This window comes from Thamnophis elegans, chromosome Z, assembly GCF_009769535.1.
Source record: "Thamnophis elegans isolate rThaEle1 chromosome Z, rThaEle1.pri, whole genome shotgun sequence".
NCBI lineage: Eukaryota > Metazoa > Chordata > Lepidosauria > Squamata > Colubridae > Thamnophis > Thamnophis elegans.
In genome coordinates this window covers 18,251,395-18,277,408 of record NC_045558.1, presented here as the reverse complement: position 1 = coordinate 18,277,408, position 26,014 = coordinate 18,251,395, and the positions used below count along the sequence as shown (strand labels likewise).

The window sequence follows — 26,014 nt, the reverse complement described above, 5'->3', positions numbered from 1 at the left end:
TTAAATTTGCAAAAAAGTGATATAGCAATCAAAAGTTGTTTGTATTACAGTGGGATAGAAATGAAACAAGTGAATAAAATTCCATGTAATAGATTATTAACATTAGATCTGGACTCAATACAATGAAAACGGCTGACTATTTCACAGAGTTTCAGGCAACAAACTTTCTAGAATTGCAAGCTTACTAAATTTTTGTTTTTGAAAAATTAGGTAGCGCCAGCTACAAATGCAGATGAATCTACAGAATCCGAGGTGGTAATTGATTCTCAGAAGCGGAGGGAGATACTTTCAAGGAGGCCTTCGTATCGGTAAGCTTTGCCCTAATACAAAAGTTTTTATGTTTGTTTATGCTGTTTCACTCTTTCATGGAATAGGTCAGCATCTTTAAACATATTTCTTTAAATATTTATTTATTTCTGGCAGAAAAATTCTGAATGAGCTTTCTTCTGATGCACCTGGCGTTGCTAAGATTGAAGAAGGAAAACCAGAGGAAGAAGGAGCACCCTCTGGAATTCCTGCCATGGCTGTGCCAACCAGCCTTTATCAAACTAGCACCGGGCAGTACAGTAGGTCTTCTGTAACATTAGCCTACCTGTTTAATAATCTATTGTTCTTAAAAGGAAAGTTACAATTTTGAAAAGCAATAAAATTAAGTGACAATTGATGTGTGTGGGGGGAGAAAACTGTTCTTTTAAACTATGGAACCTGGATGCAGTTTTTCTTGTTATTATTTATTTTAATAATCTCTTAGATGGATTACTACTTAAATAGACTTTGATATGTAATATTCTTTTGGATTTTTTCCCCTCTTTTTACTGATGTTTCTTCATTTATTTAATTTTAGAACCTTTGGTCAGAGACTATGGAATGTAAGACATACGTACCTGTGTAGTTATCTCTCATAAAGACATATTTTTGACAGCCTTTTGTAATTAAAATGTAATTCCAAAACAGGCTAGAGACCCGTATTTTTCAAATGTGGCAACTTTTAAGAGGTATGAACTTCAACTTGCAGAATTCATACTGGCTGGGGAATTCTGGGAGTAGACATCTGCACATCTTAAAGTTGCCAAGCATTGCAAGTTTGTTTAGGGCTGAACTATTTAGGCTATAATAATTATGCAATTGAATGTATATTTGGAAAAACTGACCTAGTTTTTATAGCATGTTTTGGCTGTCAGATTTTTCTGTGAGTGTCTATAGAGTGTCCCTTTATAATCAGAAACTCAGCATTTCCTATCATATCATGTTTGTTACAAGATATTCCTCAACTTATGACCATAATTGGGTTGATCCTTAAGGGAGATGATTCTTAAATCACATCTGATTTTATAACCCATTTTTCCTCCAATTGTTAAAACAAATCATTGCAGTTGTTAAGTGAATCACATGTCATTAAGTGAACCTTGTTACAAATTCGATCTGAAATTAGCTTGTTGGAAGCTCATTGGGAAAATTGCAAATGATAATTAAATGATCTCAGCGCACTGCAAATGTTGTAAATACATGATGGTTATGAATCATTCCAATTTTAATTGTGGAGACTAGTTGTAAATCCCTTTTTCCCGTGCTGCCGTAACCTTGAATGGCCATTAAATGAATGTTCGCAAGTTGAGGACTACCTGTAAAACTTTTCCATAAGAAAAAACAGTAGTTTTTATATAGTTTTAAACAGAATGTGTGTTAATAAATGGTGAGTTAAAACAAAAACATAGGGTGAAAGAGAGGGAAACTGGCCTCCCACAGAATATTGTGTTGCCCTCAGTAATAGGCATTGTGAGTCAGTTTTGTAGACTGGTTTGTGTGCGTGTGTGCATATGTGTGTGTACTGTTTTGTACTGGACATTGGTCATTCATATCATCCTGCCCTTAAACATTATTTGGGAGCAACTAAATTAAAGTGTTTTCATGTCTATTGCTGATGTCTTACATAGAATTTATTTTTTATTTAGTTGCTATAGCCCAAGGTGGAACCATCCAGATTTCCAATCCAGCATCTGATGGTGTTCAAGGACTACAAACATTAACGATGACAAATTCAGGAGCTCCTCAACCTGGTGCTACGATTGTACAATATGCAGCTCAAACACCTGATGGCACTCAACAGTTCTTCGTACCTGGGAGTCAGGTTGTTGTCCAAGGTAAAATGTTCATTTTTTAATTAAACAGATAACTATGTTTTCAACTTCTATTGCTTGCTTCTCTATTCTTAATTGGGTTGTAGCAAAACAAAAATCTACTGCAAATGGTAAAAGAGCCATTTTACCATTTACCGTAGTGTGGTGATAAAAGCATTGGTTTAGAAGTGGGAAGACCTGGTTTGTAATCTGTTCTCAGCCTCAGACTCTTACTGAGTGAGTTTGGGGCAATCACCCTCTCTGTGCTTAACCTACTTCATAGGGTAGTTGGAAAAACTGGAAAGAGGGAATGCTACCTATTCCTTGCTGAGCTTCTGGCTGTATGTTTAACAAAGAAGTAACACTGCTTGACAAAAAAATTATTACACAAAAATAAGGCATTCAAGTCACTTAGAGAATAATGCATTTCTTGTTGGGAAGACACCATTATTGATGTATCTCTTATCTAGACATATCTAGAGATATTCCATAAAATGGGTCTTTCATCAGTCATAATTTATTCTTCCTAGTGGTGAATAAGTTTGAAGGAATATCTCTGAAGTAAATCTTAGAACCTGGAGAAGTTCTTATGTTAATGATATTGTACATCGGCAAAAAAGTCTCTTATTTTATTTCTGTTTTATTGATTATGTGAAATTATGGAAAAAGTTGATAATGTAATCAGTTGGGAGAAAAAAAATCTGCAAGAGCATAAGTTACAGACCTGTGCAGAAATCCAAGTTTAAAACCGAAAATAAATTTGGAGTCTATGTGGGCATGCATGAAGAGCTTTTCAAAAACATTTAACAGCAGTTCTTCAAGACTCAGCCGTGTTTAGGAACTACGTCATGATCTTGGGAAAAGACAACTTTGATTTAAAATATTACTGACAGGACTGCATATTGCACCAACATGTATTCCAAATTACATTTTCCCCTTCCAGTCCTGATTCTGCCCACCCTTCATGGACTAATAAGATTAAATGGAAGAAGATCTAGTTTAAAATATTGAGTGCAGAAGGTGTGACATTCCTAATGATGTGTTTCACATGTTTTTCATCTTTACAGTAAAATATACTGATTTTGGTTTTGTTCCAACATGGGCTTTGGGCTTTTAAAATAAAATTGAAAAAATGGTAGTTTGAGATTCACTGCTTTAGGAATACAGGTAATCCTCAATTTGCAACAGTTCATTTAGTGGCTGTTCAATGTTACCATGGTGCTGAAAAAAAGTGAGTTTCATACTTATGACTGCTGCAGCCTTCCCACATGATTTACATTGGGATATTTGACAACTGACCCCTTCACAAAAATTGCCATGCATAGCCTTATGGAGGCTTTCAGAGAGCTCCTAGGTGCTGGGGAGGGCAGAAATGAGCAAAAAATGGACTGTTTTTGCCCCCCCCTCCACCCCCAGCAGCACTCTATAAGCCTCCATAAGGCTATGACAAAAAATGGGCCCTTATACTCCGTCTTATACTCCGAAAAATATGGTAAATTATGGCCTCAATTGTGTTTGTAAGTTGAGCGCTACTTGTACATCACACATTGCACACAATTGAGGCAGATGTATGTTCCAACACTTATGGTTTGTTTTTTTATAAAGCTCTCTAGCAACTTTGATTATACCTACTGGTATTGGTTATACATTTATAATACTTTCATACATTTTATGGGTTAGTTCTAATCTTGAGCATTTTATTAATAATTGATGTTTAGATTTTTGTGAACTTATCATTAGGAGAGTATAATAGTTTTAGCACTAAAACTAAGATTGAATACTATTGTGAAAATTTGCAAGGAAATTATTGTACAGAAACCTTCTGTGAATGGTGGCTAAGACTTTTTTGTGAGTTGTTGCACAAAACTACAAGCCCAGTAAATGGGGCTTTTTAATGGATTCTTTTTAAAATGGAACAATCATTACTGTGATTCCAACAGATTGGCTGGCATATCTTTATTGACTTCCTGAGATATTTTGCTAATGAAATAGTGGATTAGACGATGCAAAGCAGGTTTGGTTGTAACAGCAGGGCTGAGCCTAGAGTGTGAAAGGCTAGAGGTCTCCAGCCTTTGGTTTTTCTCAAAAACACTATGCATCTACACATCCCAGTCATGCTTCTGCTTTGGTGAAATCACTTGCTAGTTACTGCTACCAACTTCAATCCCAATCGCCACATGGGGGAGAGAGAGGACTTCCACAGTCTACACTTCACTGGCTATAATGAATGAAGCTATAGAAATCAATCTTCTGGTTTTGGTAGATAGATCAACCTCACAGGATATAAATAAGGAGGAAAAAAACTTTATAGAAGAAAAGGGGAAAGAGAAATGTCATTATTTCTTTTGAATAATTGTGTGTAAAGATTTAGTGATAGATAAAATATAGAACTGCAAAAATGAGAGAGCATCTTAGTCTTCAACATAAAGGAAAATATAAAGTTATGACCGATAAGATCGTAAGAAGAAGTTTCTAGGTTCAAAGATTCAAAGTTTAATAACACTTGTATGCCGCCCAATCCCGTAGGACTCCGGGCGGCTCACAATACAAATAAATCAAAAGGCATAGAAAAAAAGAAAAGATAGACTTAAAAACACACAATGCATTCCATTCCAAGTGGGGCTGGACCATATTTTGGGGTCAACAGCCCCAGGCCTGCCGGAACAGCCAGGTTTTAGTGGCCTTACGGAAAGCCAAGAGAGTGGGAAGGGTCCGGGTCTCTGCAGGGAGATCATTCCACAGGACCGGAGCAGCTACAGAGAAAGACCTCCCCCGAATAGTCACCAACCGGCATTGCCTGGTCGACGGTACCCAAAGGAGGCCCAATCTGTGGGATCTTATAGGTTGTTGGGAGGTATGTGGCAGGAGGCGGTCCCGTAGGTATCCAGGTCCTAAGCCATGTAGGGCTTTAAAGGTAACGACCAGCACCTTGAAGCACATTCGGAGACTGATGGGAAGCCAGTGCAGCTCACAGAGGATAGGTGTAACATGGGTGTACCTAGGTACACCGAATATTGCTCGCGCGGCTGCATTCTGGACCAATTGTAGTCTCCGAACACTCTTCAGGGGCAGCCCCAAGTAAAGCGCATTACAGTAATCAAACCTAGAGGTGACGAGAGCATGAGTAACCATTTGAAGTGCCTCCCGGTCCAGGTAGGGCCGCAACTGGTGCACCAGGTGAACCTGGGCAAAAGCTCCCCTGGTCACAGCCGACAGATGGTATTTTAATGTCAGCTGAGAATCCAGGAGGACACCCAAATTGCGGACCCTCTCTGAGGGGCGAAGGGTTTCGCCCCCCAGGCTAAGAGACGGAATATCTGGTCCGTTCTTGGGGGGGCAACATCAACAGCCACTCAGTCTTGTCGGGATTGAGTGCCAGCTTGTTTACTCCCATCCAGACCCTAACAGCCTCCAGGCACTGGCACATCACTTCTACCGCTTCGCTGAGTTGGCACGGGGTGGACAGATACAACTGGATATCGTCCGCATATTGATGATATTTGATCCTGTGCCGACGAATGATCTCACCCAGTGGCTTCATGTAGATGTTAAATAGGATGGGGGACAGGACCGAGCCCTATGGCACCCTGTATTTTAGGGGCCTAGGGGTCGACCTCTGTCCACCAACCAACACCGACTGCGACCTATCTGAGAGGTAAGAGGAGAACCACCGTAACACGGTGCCTCCCACTCCCACCTCCCCCAGTCGTCGCAGAAGGATACCATGGTCGATGGTATCGAAGGCCGCTGAGAGGTCAAGAAGCACCAGGATAGAGGAATGTTCTCTATCCCTGGCCCGCCAGAGATCATCGGTCAGCGCAACCAAAGCAGTTTCCGTGGAGTAACCAGGCCTGAAACCCGACTGAAAGGGATCTAGATAATCAGCTTCATCCAAGGTCCGTCGGAGCTGACAGGCCACCACCTTCTTGACAACCTTCCCAACAAAGGGAAAGTTGGAGACTGAACGATAGTTGTTAAGAATAGCTGGGTCCAGAGAAGGCTTCTTAAGGAGGGGTCTCACCATCACGTCCTTTAGGGGCAGCGGGAAAGATCCCTCCTGAAGAGAGGTATTAACAATCCTCTGGAGCCAGCCTCATGTGACCTCTCTGCTGGTTGAAACCAGCCAGGAGGGACACGGGTCCAGTAAACAGGTGGAGGTACTTACAGCTCCCATGGCCTTGTCCACTTCCTCAGGAGTAGTGAGCTGGAACTAGCTCCAGGAAATCCGATCAAGGCCCACTCTCGGCATCTCAGCAGGTACTGTCCAAGTGGAGTCCAGGTCCGTCCGAATCTGAGCGACTTTGTCTGACAGAAACTGAACAAATTCCTCGGCTCTTCCCTGCAAGGGTTCGCCCACATCCCTCCCTTTCAGGAGGGAGCGGGTTATCCTAAACAGGGCGGCAGGGTGTGATTCTGAGGACGCAATGAGAGCGGAGAAATGCGAACATTTAGCTGCCCAAATCGCCACTAGATAAGGTCTAATGAAGGCTCTTAATTGTGTTCGGTCAGATTCGGATTTACTGGCCCTCCAGCGTCGCTCTAGGCGTCTCTTTTGGCGCTTTATCTCCTGGAGTTCCTCGGTAAACCAAGGGGCCTTCCTGGATCCACTGCTGCGGAGAGGCCGCAAAGGCGCAATCCGATCAAGAGCCCCAACCGCTGCCTTGTTCCAAGCAGCGACCAAGGACTCTGTCGGACTGTGGGCAAGGGAGTCAGGTAATTCCCCAAGCTCCGTCTGAAATCTCAAAGGATCCATCAGGCGCCCGAGGCGGAACCATTTAATTGGTTCCCCCTCCCTGCAGTGGGGGAGTAGTTTCATAAAATCAAGCCTCAGTAGGAAGTGATCTGACCATGACAAGGGCAAGGTCTTTATGCCCTTCAATTCCAGATCACCTCTCCACTGCTCTGAGAGAAACACAAGATCAAGAGTATGTCCCGCTGTATGAGTCGGACCCTGAATTACCTGGGTCAAGCCCATGGAAGCCATGAAATCCTGCGCCCCATCAGAGCATTCGCCGAGAGATGGTAGGTTAAAGTCCCCCAGTACTATAAGTCTGGGGAACTCAACCGCCAAACCGGCTACTGACTCCAGGAGCAAAGGCAGGGTTGTTGCAATGCAGCTGGGAGGTAGGTACATTAACAACAAGGCCACTTGACCCCCAAGGTCCAGCTTCACCAGCAGGGACTCACACCTGACAGTCTCTGGAGCAGGGATCTTACGAGGTGCTAATGATTTTCGGATGACAACAGTCACTCCCCCACCCCTTCTCTCGTGTCATGGTTGGTGCAGCACCTGAAACCCTTCTGGGCACATTTCTGAGAGGGGGACTCCTCCCTCGTGGCCCAGCCAGGTCTCAGTAATACATGCCAGGTCTGCCCCCTCGTCTAATATTAAGTCCCGGACGAGGGGAGCTTTCTGAATCACAGACCTGGCATTTAGCAGCAGCAACTGAGACCAGGGCCCTGGCATCTCTTGCCACCTGGTCCTAAGGTTGAGTTTTCAGAACCAGAACGAGGGATCCCTGCGACATAGCGAGCCCTCCTTCCCCGGTAATGGCCCGCCCTGAAACTCCCATCGTGCCTGCCTCTCCCAACTATGACCGGGATGCTCCATCCCGTCCCCGCAGCCATAGCCCCCCTCTCCCCTTTCACGGCCCCGGTTCTCCCCAGCAGGCCATTCATATCATACACTCTGGGACGAGAGGCGGAACCGGGCCCCCATCCACTTCTGCTTCTGCACTCAGTGGAGGGGGCTCCGGGCCGCACTCTCGATCCCCTCATGCATACCAACCAGACATTCTCCGCACATATACCCCACTAATAATAAAATATTAAAATATGCAATGATACCGAATAAAAATAGAAAATTTAAGTTTAAAAACACATGGGAACATTCTCTCAACCATCCATACCTACAAATATTCCTTCACTCAACAACAAGATGGGAGCCGTTCTGGAACCACCAAGCGGTTGAGCACAGTTTTTAAATAGATAAAGTTCGTAGTAATATAAGAGAAGAATGTCTTTATGCTCAGAAGGTTTTCCTCTGTGGGATCCACCAGGAAATACAAGGCTCTAAAGTTTAAAGCCGATGGGGGGTTGATGCCAGATGGAGGGGAGGGGGACAAACTCCCTACCCACGTCCTCTTTGTGCTCCGTTTTCCCTTCCTGTGAAGATAGTAAATACAGGATGGCATGCAGAACTCTCAGCAGAAATGGAGGACTAAGGACTCCATGGCCAGATCACAGCAGCCGAAAATGGTGAGGGGGAAACCCCCATGTCCGTGTTGTTAAATTAAGGGTTTATGGCGATGGAAAGGCAACAAGCGGATTAATCTCAAGCGTCCAGTTTTTTCCAAAATGGTGGTCTTAGAGGCGAGGCAAAAGTGGGAACGATCAAGATGGAAGACAGCCAGGGGGCAGAGGCAGGCCTGGGGTTAATCACGGATGGCAGCAGCAATAATAGCGAGAGACGGGAGGGCTAGCCACAGAAGCCAGAATCCCAGCAGTCAATCCGCAGCAATAGTGATCAGAGTCCGAGTCAGAAAAGCCGTGATGGAAAGGGTGGGGGGTGTGCTTAGGTTAGCGCTTGACTCACAACCCCCCCCCAGGCGGCGGCAGGGCTCAATGGCGTCTCACCAAGAAGAAAAGCAGGCCGTAGCAATCCGAGTTCAATCTAAGTTCAAGCTGAGAGTGCCATCAGTTGGGAATTTGCCGTCCACGGGAAAAAGAGGGGGAGCACCGCTCAAAGGCCGCACGCCACCGCCCAACACCGCCAGAAACAGTCTAAGTCCCCAGCACAAGGTTGCACAAAAACACACAAGAACTGAGCTTACATAGAAGCATTAGATTCCAAAGACGACATATCCACAGTCAGTAATCGTAACACTGCACCTATACATAAACAGCTTTTACCTATGCAAGACAGCTACTTTTTATACAACACATTTCCCTCTCAGTCCTTCCTTGATTTTCTTCCCAATCCCTGAGGATTCCAGTTAACTGAATCTGAGACTGTTGGAGAGATAAAGAGTCTCCTGTTTGTCTTTCAAGTCTTGGTTTCCCTTAAAAAAATCTATATATCTTTTTCTGTTAGGCAAATGAAATTAATGAATGGTGATAGAAACTCAGGTGTGACTGTCAATGAATGTGGGATGAGGTGATGTGAATGAAGGGGTTGCTTGCCCTTTCTTTACAAGAATAAATGAGTACCCTTAAGCAAAGTAAACTATTTTTTTAAATCTAGTACTAGAGAGATTATTTTGTGGAGATGTTCCCCCTTTGTTTATACATTTCTTTGGATTAGGGTTAGATTTTTAAATTGCACATGATAAAGTAGTTTCCTGAGGACTATCACTGACAAATAATCAATATACCTGTATATGGTTTAGTGATCCAGAAAAGCATGTCTCCAAATACCAGTTACCAGTTGGTAACGGTTATTACCAGTTCGAAATAACTGTTCGTATTGTAGAAGAATCTACTTGAGGATGGTAGATTATACTTGCATTTGATCTGGTTTTATGATGCTCTTTAGCTGTTCTTGGCATAGTGCAGGCAACCTTGGTCAAAAACCTGAAATTAATTACAGAGCTCAATGTATGACTTTTTGCAGTTCAGACTATTTTGGGGGATTATTGTGGAGATGAAATTAAGAAGACCTTGAGATAGCAGACAGTGTTAAAGAAAAGGTAGGATTTGTTGATAGTGATGATGATAATAAATCACAAAATAGAAAGACTTGCAAATTGAAATAGAATGACTGTGACAAAGAACACAAAAGGAAAGGAAAGATAGTAGTAATGGGTGCAATCCCAAAACATCTGGAGCACCACTTGAACACCACTGGCATTGGCAGTATCACCATCAGTCAATTGCAGAAGGCAGCTTTACTAAGAACAGTTTGGATCCTGGGACAATGCCTTTAAGAGCATCAAGCAACATCTGCCTATCCCAGGTTCTTTGAGATGTACTCAACAGGTGAATAAAACTGCCAAATCCAGTTGAACATCAAGCTGATTGTGCAACCAACCACAGTCAGTAATAGTGGTTGGTATTATTGTAGTTTTCACTGTTGTTAAATTAAGATAAGGAAGAAAACTGTTTCATCTGGGGCTCCCGAAATGTTTTGGGGTTGGATTGCAGTATTGTTTAAAGTGGAGCTTCCAGACTAACTTATTTTGAAAAGCGTTTGCAGAGATTTCCTTCTTTGCTGCAAATTAATCTGGCATGCTTGATCTTTGGTTGATTCCCTTCATTTGTGGGTGTTTTTAATATATTGAAAAAGAAAGGAAAACTGAAAATGCCAAAGCAGTTATTTGCAAGTTAGTTTCCCACTCCCCCAGTTCCTGTTTCAAAGGGCTGTTCCAGTGAGAAAGAACATTAATGACGAGGTAGGCTAGTGAGATCATTCTGATGTCAGTCCTTGAAGCTTGTAATCCCGCACATGTTTGCTTGTTTGGAAAAATTTCTATTCAGTTGGTGGCAGACGTGAAGCCTTTGAGTACGAACTGCTGGTCATGGCTGTAACCAGAGATGAAACTGGTAGGTGATAGTATGAGGTGCGGCAATTCTGTTTTTTTCAGTGAGATGTTTGACAGCACAGACGAAAACAGGTTCCTCACAGCTCTCCCTGTTTTGCCAAGAATTATTGATGGGCAGCCCTTGGTTGCTACTTATTTTTATAGTGCATGATAAAATGTTAATTAGGGAGTGAAATATTTTAGGGTGAACCGATTGCTGTTTGTTTAAAAATTGTTTTTTCTTGCAATGTCAGCGTGGAATATTTTTGTTTTCTTTATTAGTGAAGACTTCACTTAACTTAACTACAGTCATTAGCCAGGTAGTATGAAAAACCAGCAACTTATCTCTCTTGATGCTTTTTATTTAAACTTTGATGTGAATAAAAGATCACTTGTGAGGCTTTTGTTAGAAGGAATCTAGTGGCAGTGTGTGCTTTGTTCAGCTCAGCAGTTACTCCGTTGGCATTTATTTAGACAGATCATTACAGCAGTAATAGGGACTTGAGTCTAGCAAACCTTTGACGGATTGTTTGTTATCTTATTTCCCCCCCCCTCTTTGAAAGTGGTCTGTTCCACAGCTAATCAAGTTCAAAGAGCTGACGTCACTAGATTTCCTGGAATCATGTTTCAGTGGCGGAGCTGGAAAACTTAAACTCCACAAACAACACCTACATTGACGTCAGCCGCAAGTCATGCTGTGATTTAGTCAGTTCCTTTCTGCTTCAGCTAGAACTGCTGGCATGTTTTATAGGGTTATTCTGTAGCCCATGCTCCTGATCTCTTGAGCTAAGTAAATCTGGTTTGTGTGTTTTGTGTTATTTATCCCACTGCTCTCAGCTATTCCTAAAGACCTCGGGTTGGTTGAGCAAAGAACTAGGAGCTGCACAACAGGCTTTTGAGAAAAGTTTATAATCCTTCTGGTAAGATACTGCCTTAGAAGAGGGAGGAGAAAGAAAGGGGTGTAACAGTATTCTTCCTAATATGTAGTCAGTCAAGTTCTGCTCTGCAGAAAAATCTTTAGAATTGATCTGTGATGTAAAGCTTCATATAACTTTTGAATAGGCTCCTTGTCTGTCTGTGTCTTATAGAATAATACAAGCAGCATGATTATTGTGGCATAAACTTCTCTAAAGTCCACCAATGAATTTGGCTGTTGTCTATTAAGGAAGCCCATGACAGCTTATCCTACCAACAAATTTGAGAGCTTTAAGGTGAATCAAAGTTCCTTGTTTCTTTTTTTCATACAGACCTGTCACTTTTGTAGAATAGAATTGTTTAACCTCTTTAAAATAATTGTAATAATCTTAATTGTTTTCCTGGTTTAGACAGTGTCATCAATGCACCAAATTCATGAGCATGAATTTGGGCAAACTCTGGGAGATATTAGAGAATAGGGAACCTGGCACACTATGGTCTATGGAGTTGTGAAGAGTTGGACACAGCAATGGAATAACAACAAAAACAAATATTTTTCCATGACTTGATAAGTATAAATGTCATTATAATATCTAAATAATAATTCATAATTTTTAATGACATCTATGCTGAAACAATAAAACAATGTCATAAATATTGTAAGATAGCCATTTCGGTGGGGTGGAGAATCCACAATAATACATAATATTTTTATGGATGTACACAAAAAGTGTAAAAGCAGAATTCTATATGCCAAGCAAAGGAATAGAAAAGGAATAGGAGACAGTAAGAGTAAACAGGATATGAATAAAAAGTCTATCAAATTTGTAATATGTTCAGAAGTTAATAGAATTCAGTTTTTCAGTTTGACAGTGATGAACATCCTAAACATGGCAAAATCCATATTTGATGGAATGATAGTGTTTCGGATCAGATTTCTAGGATTATTGAAATATTTAAAATAATTGCTAGGATTAAATTATGACTTTTCATCTGAGGTGCTGCAACATAAGTATCTAAATGTGTTCTCTACAAAAGCGTAAATCAATCATAAATATTTATTAAAAAGGTCAGTTTATATATATTATAAAGATTGCATATTCAAGAGGATGGAGAAGTATGATAGAAGGGATTACACTATTCAGTATATGAATGACAACAGAAGATTATTTTGATATCTAATTGATAAAACATGGAATTATGATTATTTCAGCAAAAATGTTATTTTGTGACTATTGGAAACATGAGTCTTTTTAGAAAATAAATTGTTAAGATACGTTCATCTAATTACTGGAGATATGAATTGGTCCATAAGATGTTGTCATATATGGTTGTTATTCCCTTTTGGACAATGATTTTTTTTCAGATACTAACTTTTTTGAAGGAATTGTTGATATTTGCAGATGCTCATGTTTATGATAAATAAAATACAAATATACAAATGATTTTTTTTAAAAAGAAGGGCAGTCACCTGATTTTAATCAATGATACAATGACCTTTAGAACCAATACTCTTTTCTGTATTTAAATAAGCATTTAATCATTTTAGGGTTTTTTCCCATTTAAAACAAAATGCAAAAATTTAAAAATATAATGTACAGATGATGTACTCTGTACATATTAATTAGCTGCTATAAAGTTCATGTGACTGTAAATCCCAATATCTCCCAAGCCAGCATGGTTATTAGCAAAATAATTTCAGGTTGCAGAAAAAACACTGGAACAATTATGGCAATAACCTCATACAATTGTTCTTGCTGTCTAAGTGTGTCTAAATCTCAACTAAGGTGCCATAATATAAATATTTCCGGAATTTCATTTGTTCTACTTTTTCTACTTTTATGTATCTATTTCAGAAGTAGCTTTTAGCATGCAAGGATTAAAACATTACATTGTATTTTAATACTGAGTGGAGCAAAAGTTTCAGAGCCAGATGAATGTCACTGAATATCTTTTCCTAGGTGAATTAAACTATCTTTAATTCTCTTTTTAATTCACTTCAAGAAGATATAATGTACAAGAGTTTATAAATTTCTTTGAATTGAATAAATCCCCACTACCAATTTAATTTGAAAGAAAGCTTGCTATTAGTTTGTTAATCCAGTAACCATGTAGACCTCACATCTCTTCATTCTATAGATTTTTACCTATCAGAGTTGTTTCTTTTCCAAAAATTTTCATTCATCTGTTCAAACAAATATAAGATAATATTCCATTTAGCAATAATTTACACACCTTACATTTGCTTACTATTTTTTTCTCAATCTCTGACAACAGTATTAACTTCCTTTTTTTGAAAACATGTTTTGAAAGATTTTCATTTTTTCAGAGCAATGTGTATTGAGAATCTGTTTTTCCCCCCTTTAAAAAGTCCTTGGGACTATACGGGGCCCAAAATGCATTATGGGAAATAAGGATGATGGAAGCTGGAGTCATTGCTTTGTTTTATCATACGTCCATTAATTTTTGTGAAGGAAAAGATAAATATAATTTTTGAAAGATTAAAAATAGCAAGTGGAGTTAGCGTCCTGGGCATAAAATGCGAAGACCTGTTTGGTAATTGATAAAATCCACTGTCCCCGATTTTCTTGTATTGTACATATTTCAAGTTATGTATCGCTGAAGCCAATTATCAACAGTCAATTGACATGAAGTCCCAGAAATGGCTTCCTACTATTTGTTGTTGCATTATATGGAATATAATTTGGAAAGTGTGGCATCTTTGTTTAATTCAGGGGTCTGAGGCTGCTTCACAGATCTAGCTTCCCTTCCAGATGGCTATATGGACAGTCTATGAATTAAAGACTTGCCTTCATTCATTATGCAGGAAGATAGTCATTTCCCATTCTTCTATAATTTATATGCTGGTTTAAAGTACATCAGTTGGATTTTAGATTGTAAATAAAATTTGCATTTATACAATACAATAGCAGAGTTGGAAGGGACCTTGGAGGTCTTCTAGTCCAACCCCCTGCCTAGGCAGGAAATCCTATACCATTTCAGACAAATGGCTATCCAACATCTTCTTAAAGACTTCCAGTGTTGTCTTAAGTCTTAAAGGCTTCCATTTGTCCTGTTGTGCACAAGCTTACAAAAAATTTCATAGATAGAAACTATTTGGTCTTATGATCAGACATGATTGCTGGTTTTGTTAGATGACTTTAGTGCCTAGGAGGAAATATTTGGTATGCTGATCAGCTCTTCTCCAGTTAAGGGTTGGCAGTGATAATGGAGCTGGTAAAGTTCGTGAGGAATTGGAGGCACTTGGCATGTTTTTCAGGGCACCAGTACTGGATTCTTATTAAGGGTGGCAAAATCTAGTGGGATATTACTCAATTTACTTAATTTTTATAAAAAATTGACAGACTGCATAAGACTGCTAGGTGGGCCATATGCAGCCTACGAGTTATTATGTTGTGTAAGCTTGAGTTAGAAAGGAAGAGTCAATTGAAGAAAAGTGTAAAAATCAGTTCAGAGGAAAGAAATGAGGGCTGCTGATATGCAAAATGATTCCTAAGAAAAAAGGCAGTATGCATTGGGTTTATATATCCTGGCAAAAGAATGAATGGATGGGGTCTGGTGGAGATGGGAAAATGAGTAGTAAAAAATAAAACTAAATGAGAAAGGGTTTTGATCAAATCATTCATGGAGACATATCTTAACACTAAGCCCTATTCAACCAAGAAATTAACTTACACTGTGGCAATGAGCTCTCATTATTGTTGGAGTCTAGATTCTGCAAATCAGAAGGGATGTGGAATAGCCCATGCTCAACTTTATTCTGCAGTTTTAACTGGGTGCCTACATACGAAGCTTACTGTTTAGTTAGTGCTGAACTCTTCCTTTCTTTAAAATCATGTATTGTAATATTTGGGTACAATGAATGACTTCTATGCTTTCTCATTCTTTTGCACTTGCATGATATCATGCTTTGTATGGATTTCTTCTCTTCCTCTATTTCTTTAAGATTAAATTATTTCTTTGAAACAAAGCAAAAGTGATGAGGAATGAAAAGATATTTTTCCTATGGCTTGCTTTTTCTTAATAGAATTTATTCAATAGAAGCACAGATAGGCTGCTTAATTCCCACCTGCCCTTTGATAAATGTATTGTTTCCATTGTGATTTTCTGAGGACTGTTTTGTTAAAACATCCAAACATCCAAATAAAATCTGTACAAATCTTGATGCCAGATGCCATGGGAGAACATTTGTTATTTTTTGCTTGTTTGTTTTGATAATAAACGATGCCATTTTGCTTTGTATTATAATGTCTTCTTTTTTGAAATTGCAGCTGCTACAGGTGACATGCCAACTTACCAAATCCGTACTCCAACCACAGCCTTACCTCAAGGAGTCGTCATGGCAGCTTCCCCAGGAACACTGCATAACCCGCAGCAGCTAGCAGAAGAAGCAACACGTAAAAGAGAACTAAGGCTTATGAAAAACAGGTACCAATTAGAATTCAAGTTAATATTTATTTGTTTGTTTATTTGTTTGTTTATTTATTTATTTCCCAGAATCAGTGGTAAGGAAATAGTAATGCTAAAAAGACTAGCACAGTACTTTACTATATCATACTATACACATTTTCCACTCAGAAAGTCTATTGTATTAATAAGAATAAAAGATTTTTCTCACCCAGAGAAACAGATTACAGTATCATGCATATGGTTGCATGTCCTAATGTAGGTAATTCTCATTTACTGACAATAATTGGGACTGTGAATGCCATTGTTAAAGGATGGTAGTGCTGATTTCTAGTGGAAGTTCCAAAAGTCCTGATTACTATGTTAGGCGAATCTTACACAGTTGTAGTGTACCATGGCCACAAGATTACTATTTGTGACCTTCTGCAAGCTTGTCAGTGGAGAAGCTGGCAGGATTGACATTGAATGTCACAATGGCAGTCGTGACTATGGGACTTTGCAGTGGCTACAACTATGAAGATTCACTGTAAGGATTCTTTGTTCAGTGCTACCTTAACTTCAGATAGTCGTGGAATGAGTAGATATTAAATTGAGAATGCTTATACCGTTTCCCTGAAAATAAGACCTCCCAGATAATAAGCCCAATTGGGCTTTTGAGCGCATGCGCTGAAATAAGCTCTCCCCGAAAATATCACAACACAGCAGCAGCCATGAGGTGACCACGCTTGCTGCCTCCTGCACCTCAAAAATAATAGGATCTCTCTGAAAATAAACGCTTATTTTGGGGGTCAAAAGAAAATAAGACCCTGTCTTGTTTTTGGGGAACCACAGTATTTTAAATAATGCTTTATACATCTAATTTTTATGTGCACATTCATATGAGTGTCATTTGCTTAAATAGCGCATTCTATTTTGATTCAGTTTTATCAAAGCCTGTGATTTTGTAAACTTAATAGAATAGAAGAAGGGTAAAGTTTTTTTTGCAGGTCTATATTTTATTGCAGAAAATAAATTCACTGTGGAATGCCCTCTTGTATTTTGTAGTAAACTGATTTTTAAGAGCTTGGGTGCGATTTTTAGGTTGCATTTCTCACTTTATTTACTAAATTTTGTACATTGTCCAGGCTAAATTATCCTTTTGTTTATTTACTTCCTGTATGTGTGTTAGTATTAATGTTGTATTCATTGTCCGCTGCCAGTATTTGTGGATATTGTTGGCATGTGCTTTTCTGGAAGAAGCTGAACTCCTTTGTAACTAACCCCACTATTGCTTAATGTTTTCATGGTATTGCTTTTTCTCATGCCTTTTAATTTCAAATTGCTAATCCAGAAATGTCTTAGTTTCCATCTCTTGTTCTTCTCTCTTCCGGTTGTCTGGTGTCTATCGTTAGTGGCAATTAAATAATATGTAGCAGCTTATTTTTATGACATTAAGTGCATAGTACCAAGTAGCCAACATTTTTGCTTAGTACTTGCAGATACTTTTCTCATTCATGTAATTTTTGTTTAGCTTTCCTCTTATATATTTTAGCTTCCTCTATATTTTCTTAAAAATCCTGCCAAAGATCCTAGGGATCCTTTTAGATTAGTATTCCAGGAAAAGCACTATGAGAAATACTTACTTATAACAATGTACAAGGAAAAGGCTTTTGCAAGCTTTGTCTTTGTGAAAATTAAAGCAGGGAGGACTCCATAATTAAATTTGTAGCTTCAAGATAAATAAGTTCAGATGTATTAATGTCATCACAGTATTCCATCTCATTTATGGAATTTATATTGATTTTAAACATTTTTCTTCAATGCTTTAACAAAAAGTTCCATATGGTGGCCTTTACAAAGGCCTTAAAACAATAATGTATATGTAAAACATTATATAATTTAAAGAGGTAACCAATGATGATGGTTTGCTTCTTCATCTCCCACTCACAGGCTAGTGGTTTTAGACAACTAAAAGGTCTGAAATGAGATTAATGAACCACCAGCAGCAAGCATAAAATTTTAAATAGTAGTTTAACTTCCCATTCATCCCTAATTATTATATTAAAGTTTAAGGCTTAAAGTATAAATAATATATATTGTATTCACTTTAAATAATATTATTATTGGTTTTGATAAAAAAATTGGGACAATTAACAAAACAGTTCAAACTAGCTGAAAAGAGAAGCTGAAATTTTCAAGCTGAAGAGAGAAGGTACCATGTTTTCTTTGCCAACAGTTAATTTCTTAACATTTTGCAGGTATAATCTGAGATGACTGAACTACGTGTTTAAGCATGTGGCTTAATATGGGCTATTATGCAAACAGACAATGTGGGGGCTGTAGATATTGAGCTGTTATTTTGATGCATGTTTTGTGATAGCTTCAGTTGCTTTTGTAAAGCCCTATCTCATAATCGATTTTAAAACAGCTTCCTCTCACTTCTGTGCTGTGCGGTGTCTTCTGTCTGGTGTCTTCTCTCTGTCTGTTCTGCATTGCGTTCAGAGCATTGTGGCCTGATTTTATGCTGTGACTGGTATACGGTGTACTTGATTTGGCATTACTAAGTCACTTCAGCTTTTCTGGTGTCAGAGGTTATCCTAGCTATCCAGGTTTTCTTTGCCTTGTAGCTGATTGAGTAGTCATTTGCCTTGTGTTGGTTCCAGGGAAGCCGCTCGAGAGTGCCGCAGGAAGAAGAAAGAATATGTCAAATGCCTTGAAAATCGCGTAGCTGTACTTGAAAACCAAAACAAGACTCTCATTGAGGAACTCAAGGCCCTCAAAGACCTTTATTGCCATAAAGCAGAGTAACTGGCATTTGGCCGTGGAACTTTTTACTATGAACAGTAATCAAGGCATGAGATGAAGCAATTCTACAGATTGCCAAGTGAACCTTAAGAAAGGGGCAGTGTGTGGTCTTTGTGATCTTGGCTTTTCTTAGGTCTTTTTTTCTAAAAAGATGTGTGATTTCTAATCTTTGGAAAGCATCACTGTCTCCATATTGAATTGACCTTGGTTACTGCACCATCCCCATCCTACCTTATGTCAGTAGCATGTCACAAAAGCTTTTCTGTTTGCCCTTTTTACTTTTTTTTTCAGGGAAGCTGCAAAAGAATGCCGACGAAGGAAGAAAGAATACGTGAAATGTCTGGAGAGTCGTGTTGCAATGTTAGAAGTTCAAAACAAGAAACTTATAGAAGAGCTAGAAACTTTAAAAGACATTTGCTCTTCCAAGACAGATTAGTGTCGATACTGAAACTGTGAACTGAGTACAGCATGTACAAATGCTCCTGAAGAAAATGTCTAGTCAAAAGAATTATGACTTTTCCTTTCTATCATTTGTATTCTACTCCACCTCTAACATTCCTGAAACACTCTGCTGCTTTTTCTAGATTATTAAATGAAACTTCACCTCACTTTTTCTCACCCAGAAAGAGTCAAATATTTTAAAAACACAGTGTATATCCCATGTTTATGGAGGAAGCATGTGTAAGAGCTGCTCCTCTACCTATTATTTGCATTATTTTCTTTATATTAGTATCCCACTTGCACAATACTTTAAATTGATCAAAGATAATCTAACACAATAAAATGAAAACCACCCAAAGTATCTCAGGAAGATGTTATATAAACATGTGCGTTGCTTTGACGTATGTGTTTTAGAATACTAGTTTACAAATGAATTTATGGCATATTTTTGTATACATTGCTTTGTTAAGAAAATATTGTATTGCTGTCACTGAGTGCCATGGTTGAAACTACTTTAAATAGAACCATGTTGCATAAACTTTGTAGTGTTTGGTATTTATTTAATCATCTATTCCATATTTTTAAAGAATAAAACTAATGGCATATGCTGTGAAATATTTTATTAGACAATTTACTGTCTCTTATATTTCACAAGCATTCCCCAGAATTGTCTATGGAGATTCTCAGTCATCCAGGTCAAGGTTGTTCCAAAGGTGTTTTTCCCCAAAAGGCAATTGGACTTCCTTGGTTTTTGTTTGAGTATGTTTTGCTTCTCATCCAAGATGTTTCTGTTAAAGCTTTTTAAATGAGAACGGAAAAGGTTTTTGGGATGAGAAGCGAAACGTCTTCAAGCAAAAACCAAGAAAGTCCAGTTGCCTTCTGAAAAAAAGCACCTTTGAGATTCTCCAGAATGATAGCTAACACTCATTTTAATATATATATAAAATCTGATAATATTCAAATCTTAGACTTTTATGTTCTCGGATGAAGCGAGAATGTGCAAAATATTGATATCATGTGGTATTACATGGGTTGGTGAGCTAGTCACCCAATTCTATCATATGTGTTGAGATTTTACATTGTACACATATACTCCCCCCCCCCCCATTGTTTTGGCAATGGAGCTCAAGATGTTCTAACTGTTTATTGTAATTTGACTTACATCTGTCTTAGCCTGTATTGTGGCTATAGTATAATTTTTATTATCCCCCCTCCCCCCCTCAAAAAAAGCTTATTTTTTTTCTAGAAACCTTGCACTATGTGTAGGTGTGAAGGACATCTTGGGAAGCTGTGGCTGGGAAAAGAAATGGTTGTCTATTCTGTCTTTTTGACAAAGTCTCAATGAAGGCAGGACTTCTGATGCTTTTTTTTTTTTTTAGAAAGTAAACATAACTTCATGCTGTCATTTAATGCAATACATATTTGACCAAAAGATTTTCTGAGTGTGGAATAATAGTATGGAGTCTGTGCTGACATAAGCAATTCTTCATGGTTGTTATGAATGATTATAAGGGAGGATATCCTGTTCAGTGATATAATAATACTTCCTTTTACCATGATGTCATACTTAGGCAGTTCTTAACCATTGTAGTCAGAGCAGTTACAATAAATCTGCCAACAAATCTACCCAATGGATCTTTGTTGGGAATAAAGATAATAGGGGAGATCTAAGATGACAAACTATATTGAAATTTATTCTTTCTTTAAAATAATAGTCCAATAAATGGCAAATGCTGACACTTCATTTTTGTGACATATTGGGACAGAAAAATGTTTCTATGCCACAGAGGCTCTTTGTACCTCTTTGTTTACTTTTCAGTGGTAAATAGAATATATGTATAGGAGAGACAGAATTTTATGTATGTGTGTGTGTGTATATGTATATGTGTATGCATATATATATATATATATATATATATATATATATATATATATATATATATATATATATATACACACACACACACACACACACACACACACATATATTAGGAAGACAGAATTTTATGTATGGTATGTATGTATGTATGTATGTATATGTGTGTGTGTGTGTATGTGTAGGAGAGACAGTGTATGTATGTATGTGTAGGAGAGACAGAGAATTTTATGTATGTGTGTATGTATGTGTGTATTTATATTTATATATATATTTAGTGTCACAGCCCCTGGTATGCCCCAATTATGGGAGGAAGCTAACTGCTTCCATTATCTGTCAATCGGCTCGTCACAAGAGTCCATCACGACAGAAACCCAATATTTTTACTGTTGCCTTTGTTATATTTGTGTTATATTTGTGCTGATAAATAAATAAAGGGAGACTAGTATAGATCTATTTCAAGCTATTTAGCTCTCATCAGCTAGCCATACCCGAATCCCAGTAAGGGTATGGCTAGCTGATGAGAGCTAAATAGCTTGAAATAGATCTATACTAGAAATAGATCTATATTAGTCTCCCTTTATTTATTTATCAGCACAAATATAACAAACAAACAAACAAACAAACATACATACATACATGCATACATACATACATATGAATGGCTGTTCACATAAAGACATTTTGAACTGAGAATCTACATTCTTACAAGTGATTCATAAGAACTTAGAAAGAGGAATTGAACTCATACATTTCAAATCTGTTATTCACTTACCTACCCTATTTCTGGTTGGTACATATATCTGGCAGCATAGAAAGAAAACTGTAATTTCACTAAATTGGTAGGCAAAATAACAGGCAGGAAAATGGTAACTAAACTACAATACAGGTAGTTCTCGACTTACAACAGTTCATTTATTGACCATTTAAAGTTACGACTGCATTGAAAAAAGTGACATGATTTTTCATACTTATGACCATTATAGCATCCCACTGATCACATTATTTACATTAAGCTGCTTGACAATGGACTCCCATTTATGACAGCTGCAGTGTCCCAAGGTCATGTTATCCCCTTTTACAACTTTCTGACAAGCAAAACCAGATTCACTTAACCATATTACAAATTTAACAACTGCAATGATTCACTTAACAACTGTGGCAAGAAAAGTTGTAAAATGGAGCAAAGCTCATTTTAACAAATTTCTCACTTAACAACATGAATTTTGGGCTCAATTATGATCGTAAGTTCAGAACTACCTGTACAATAATAATAATATACTATTGGAGAAAAAATTGCCTGGAAAAAATATATCTAATAAAGAACTATAGATTTAACAAGTTTGCATCTCTCTGTCAAATATTTATAGCTAGTAAAAAAATATTGATTTAGTATTCATCATGTTGATAATTTTTATCTATATTTTTACCAACAGAGAATGTCCAGAAGTCACCAAATAACTGCATTTTTCTAATTTTAGTAAAAATAAAAAGGAAACAATGTTTACATTAAGTTTTTCCCTCTTTATGGAATTGCTTTTGTTCAGATGTCATGTTTGCAACCTTCCAGGCTTCTTCTGAGGCTTGCTATTGATGATTGTTTGAGTTCTCAAGAAGTACTCCCTTCCAATGGGAAAGGCACTAACTGATTTAAAATTCCCTGTCCCAGCTTTTGAATATTATGTTTAATCTGATTTCTTTAATGAAAGGGATTAGGGTTTGATTGTTTTTATCTTTGTTATGTGGGATGCCACCTGATTCTGTTTCTATGGTTGTTTGATATTTGTCGCCATCAGCATCAATCTAACCAACCAGTTTTTCCAAAATTCTCAACATTTTTGAATTTATTATCTAAACGTATTACAGCCACCCAACTCCAACCAATGGACTGTATTGGCAGTGTGAAGGTATCAAATTGGACTGTTCTGAACTGTTGTTTTTTGAATCTGGCTGTCAACATGTATTCACCATTGCTCATCATACTTTTCAGGTCAAACATGCTGTCATCAGGAAAGATGAATCAAGCAGATTAATGGCGGTGGGAAGGAGGGGGAATTAAATCATGTTAAGCTGCCTTTTGAAGTCTGCTTAAAATGAAGTAGCAACAATGCAAGAAAGGAAGTGGTGTTACCTGTTGGGGTTTTTCCTGTTCTTGAAATGACTGTGTTAATGATGTTTGATGTGGTTAACCTGAAAAAAATGGTTAGGATACTGATGTCATTCCTGCATCTTGTTTTCAAGAAAATTGTTGTTCACTGAGTTTAGAGGGCAGTTCTTCTACAACCAAAAGTGTAAAGAGCTTTGGTGGCATGTTTTGTGAGGTCTGATTTTGTAACATCACGTTTATATTAGAGGAAAAAAAGATTGACTGAATATATTACTATTAGTTCAGATAAACTCCTGAGTGATGGACTATGTGCAAAATAGGAGGGAGAGTCCATTCACTAAAAAAAAGCACAGTACTAGTACTTTGAGACAGTGCTCCTTCAGAGTCTCTCACAACCTTTTATCCTTGAACTTTTTAGAACTAAAATCAAATGGAATCTTTAAAATACAATGGAGTTTTATCTAATTTTGTTATGCTGTAAGGACATATATATGACTGAGACAAACTTATCCTAGTAAAATAAAAAAGGCAGTATCTTTATTACATGCTCACAAAGTTTGTATTAGTGGTTACTCCTTAGTATACTATAAAAGCACAGTGAAATCATTATTACATTCAAATTAAAGCCTGTCTATTCATCAGACACCTGCCTCTGAACATTCTATAAGCAGGCAATAAAAACACACAACTATTGCTGTCTTTTCTGTTCTTAGAAAGTGGTTCTTCAGATTGCTTTGAACCCTACACTGAATTTTTCCACTTGATCTATCTAATAGAACTACCTGATCTAGGGTGCAAAAAACAAAACAAAAGTCAATGGAAAATGTCTATAGAGATTCTCAATAATTCAGGTCATGGTTGTCCCAAAGGCGCTTTTCCAACTGGAAAAGCGACTGGACTTCCTTTGTTGTTGTTTTCTTTGAAAATGCTTTGCTTCTCATCCAAGAAGCTTCCACAGTGCTGCTGAATGGTGGGGAATTCCCACCATTCACCATTTACTGTCAATGGCAGTAAGGAGTACCATTTCATTCCTTGTTGCATGTTGATTATCTGGATATAGTACATTGTATAAATTTCTCAGGTTTTTCTTTCAGACAATTTTTTCCACATTCAAAAAGTTTTGCAGTAAATACCAGAAAATATATCCACTGTGTACATATGCATATGACAGTTTCTCAATTATGTGCACCTGCCAAGTTTATTTTTCTTATTTTGAAAGTTTGTCAAGTCCACTTTATAAAATTTGCCTTAAAATGTGTAAGATGTCTTAAGATAATTTGGTCTGTAGATATTTTTTTCAGTTTTGCCATGTATGCATTTTAGTATACTTTGTGCATGTTATTTTCATAAGTGTCTTTTTTAAAAAACAGATATTATCTAGTATACTTCAAAAATAAAGGAGAATATTTATAGCTCAGGCTTGAAATGAAGGTCCTTGGTGCTCTCTGAGCTTTGTTATTTTCTTGCAGACATTTCATTACCCAGCTAGGTAAGATCATAAGTGCTAGCAACGAGTGGGAGAGAAAATCCTACTCCTAAACTAGTATTGATGATGGCAAACCTAGTTTAGATAACAAAACATCAGCAAGAAAATAGACAAGATTAGAGGCCACTAAGGAAACACACACACACACACACACACCGTTTTTTTTTTAATGCTATATTTCATAATTTAAATAGAGGTAGTCCTCAACGGTAATGAAACCTGCCCGTTATAGTCACTTAATGTTGCAATGGCCATTAAGTGGAGCATTTCAGTTAATGAACTCCCCATTCCTGCCCTCCCTAATGCAATCATTAAATGAATGTGTGCCTCGTTATGTGGAACACTTGAGTTGCCTCAGGGATGAACAAGGCCTTTAAAAGGCCTAAACCAAGGCCTCACCGCCCCTGAGGCAATGGGGGTTCTCTTCCCTGCTCCTCGGCCTCAGCCCGCTCCCAAGCCCGCCATTCCCAGTCAGACAAGGGAGCCTCAAGCCACTCAGGAGAAATGATTGTCACACATGCGACACTTACAATTTGTAGGCCGAGGCCTACTTCATATCCAGCCATCCAAGAGACTTGTGGGATTCGGCCTGTTCCTTACTAGGTTCTAGGGCTCAGTGGCATCCTACTTACCTTTTTTTAAATTTTCTACAGAGGAGCCTGACTGATTCGATGTGAGGCTCAGCTTTCTTTCAGAAGCCGCCGGCCTCATAGCGACCTCTTGCTCTTCCTAACTAGTAGTATTTCTCCTGGGACTATACAGGGCTCTTTAAAAACAAAAAGCAACTCCACAAATTCCGCAAACAAAGGGAGCTTGCTTAAAATTCAGATCTCTCTACATCTCCCTTCTGCAGCTGAGTTAAGTGTGTGATATTGGTACATTTCTCCCTAAGCCTCAATCGTATATTACGGAAAAACAAAAAACCCCTTGATTTCTAAATCTTGGGGTTCCTTCTCCAAAAACGTAGTAAATTGTGGTGGAATCTAATGCACAAGCAAAATTTACTTGCAGAAAATAAGTTTGCCTTCTCTGCTCTCCCCTCCCCCCTTTTATAAAAGCTGAATGACAAGAGCATGTCTCCTAAATTATGATCAAATTGTTGGATGATGTGCATAAGAAGGAAATATTTTGTTCCATCAGTGGAAAATTGGTTTTGCTGATGGAAAAACATAATTATTTTCAGCTGGTTTTTGTTTTGTTTAATTACTGAAGTTGTTGTAGTTTTTGGTTCAATTATTTTCCCTTAGAATGATATTCAGAACCGAAGCACTGCTAAATCTAGAATAGAAGTCTATCCAATTTCCTGTCAGATACAGTAAAGTATGGTATCTTTTTTTCAAA

At 38.1% G+C, this 26,014-nt stretch overlaps 1 protein-coding gene across 8 annotated transcripts in view; it reads left to right on the top strand.

Moving 5' to 3' along the window:
• The window catches only part of CREM (cAMP responsive element modulator), a 31,114-nt gene extending 10,284 nt beyond the window's left edge, over nucleotides 1-20,830 (top strand). For 3 of the 8 annotated variants that reach the window (XM_032236860.1, XM_032236861.1, XM_032236858.1), the window contains 5 exons: nucleotides 211-308; nucleotides 424-566; nucleotides 1,953-2,141; nucleotides 15,844-16,000; nucleotides 18,622-19,134. In XM_032236860.1, coding sequence (XP_032092751.1) covers nucleotides 211-308; nucleotides 424-566; nucleotides 1,953-2,141; nucleotides 15,844-16,000; nucleotides 18,622-18,766 — 732 coding nt within the window. In that variant the 3' untranslated portion in view covers nucleotides 18,767-19,134. Of the gene's footprint in view, nucleotides 1-210; nucleotides 309-423; nucleotides 567-1,952; nucleotides 2,142-10,534; nucleotides 10,659-11,309; nucleotides 11,557-11,724; nucleotides 11,848-15,843; nucleotides 16,001-18,621 lie in introns of those variants that run through there. The other 5 variants (XM_032236859.1, XM_032236865.1, XM_032236863.1 and 2 more) reach the window with 5 other exon arrangements.
• Nucleotides 20,831-26,014: the final 5,184 nt, after the last annotated feature.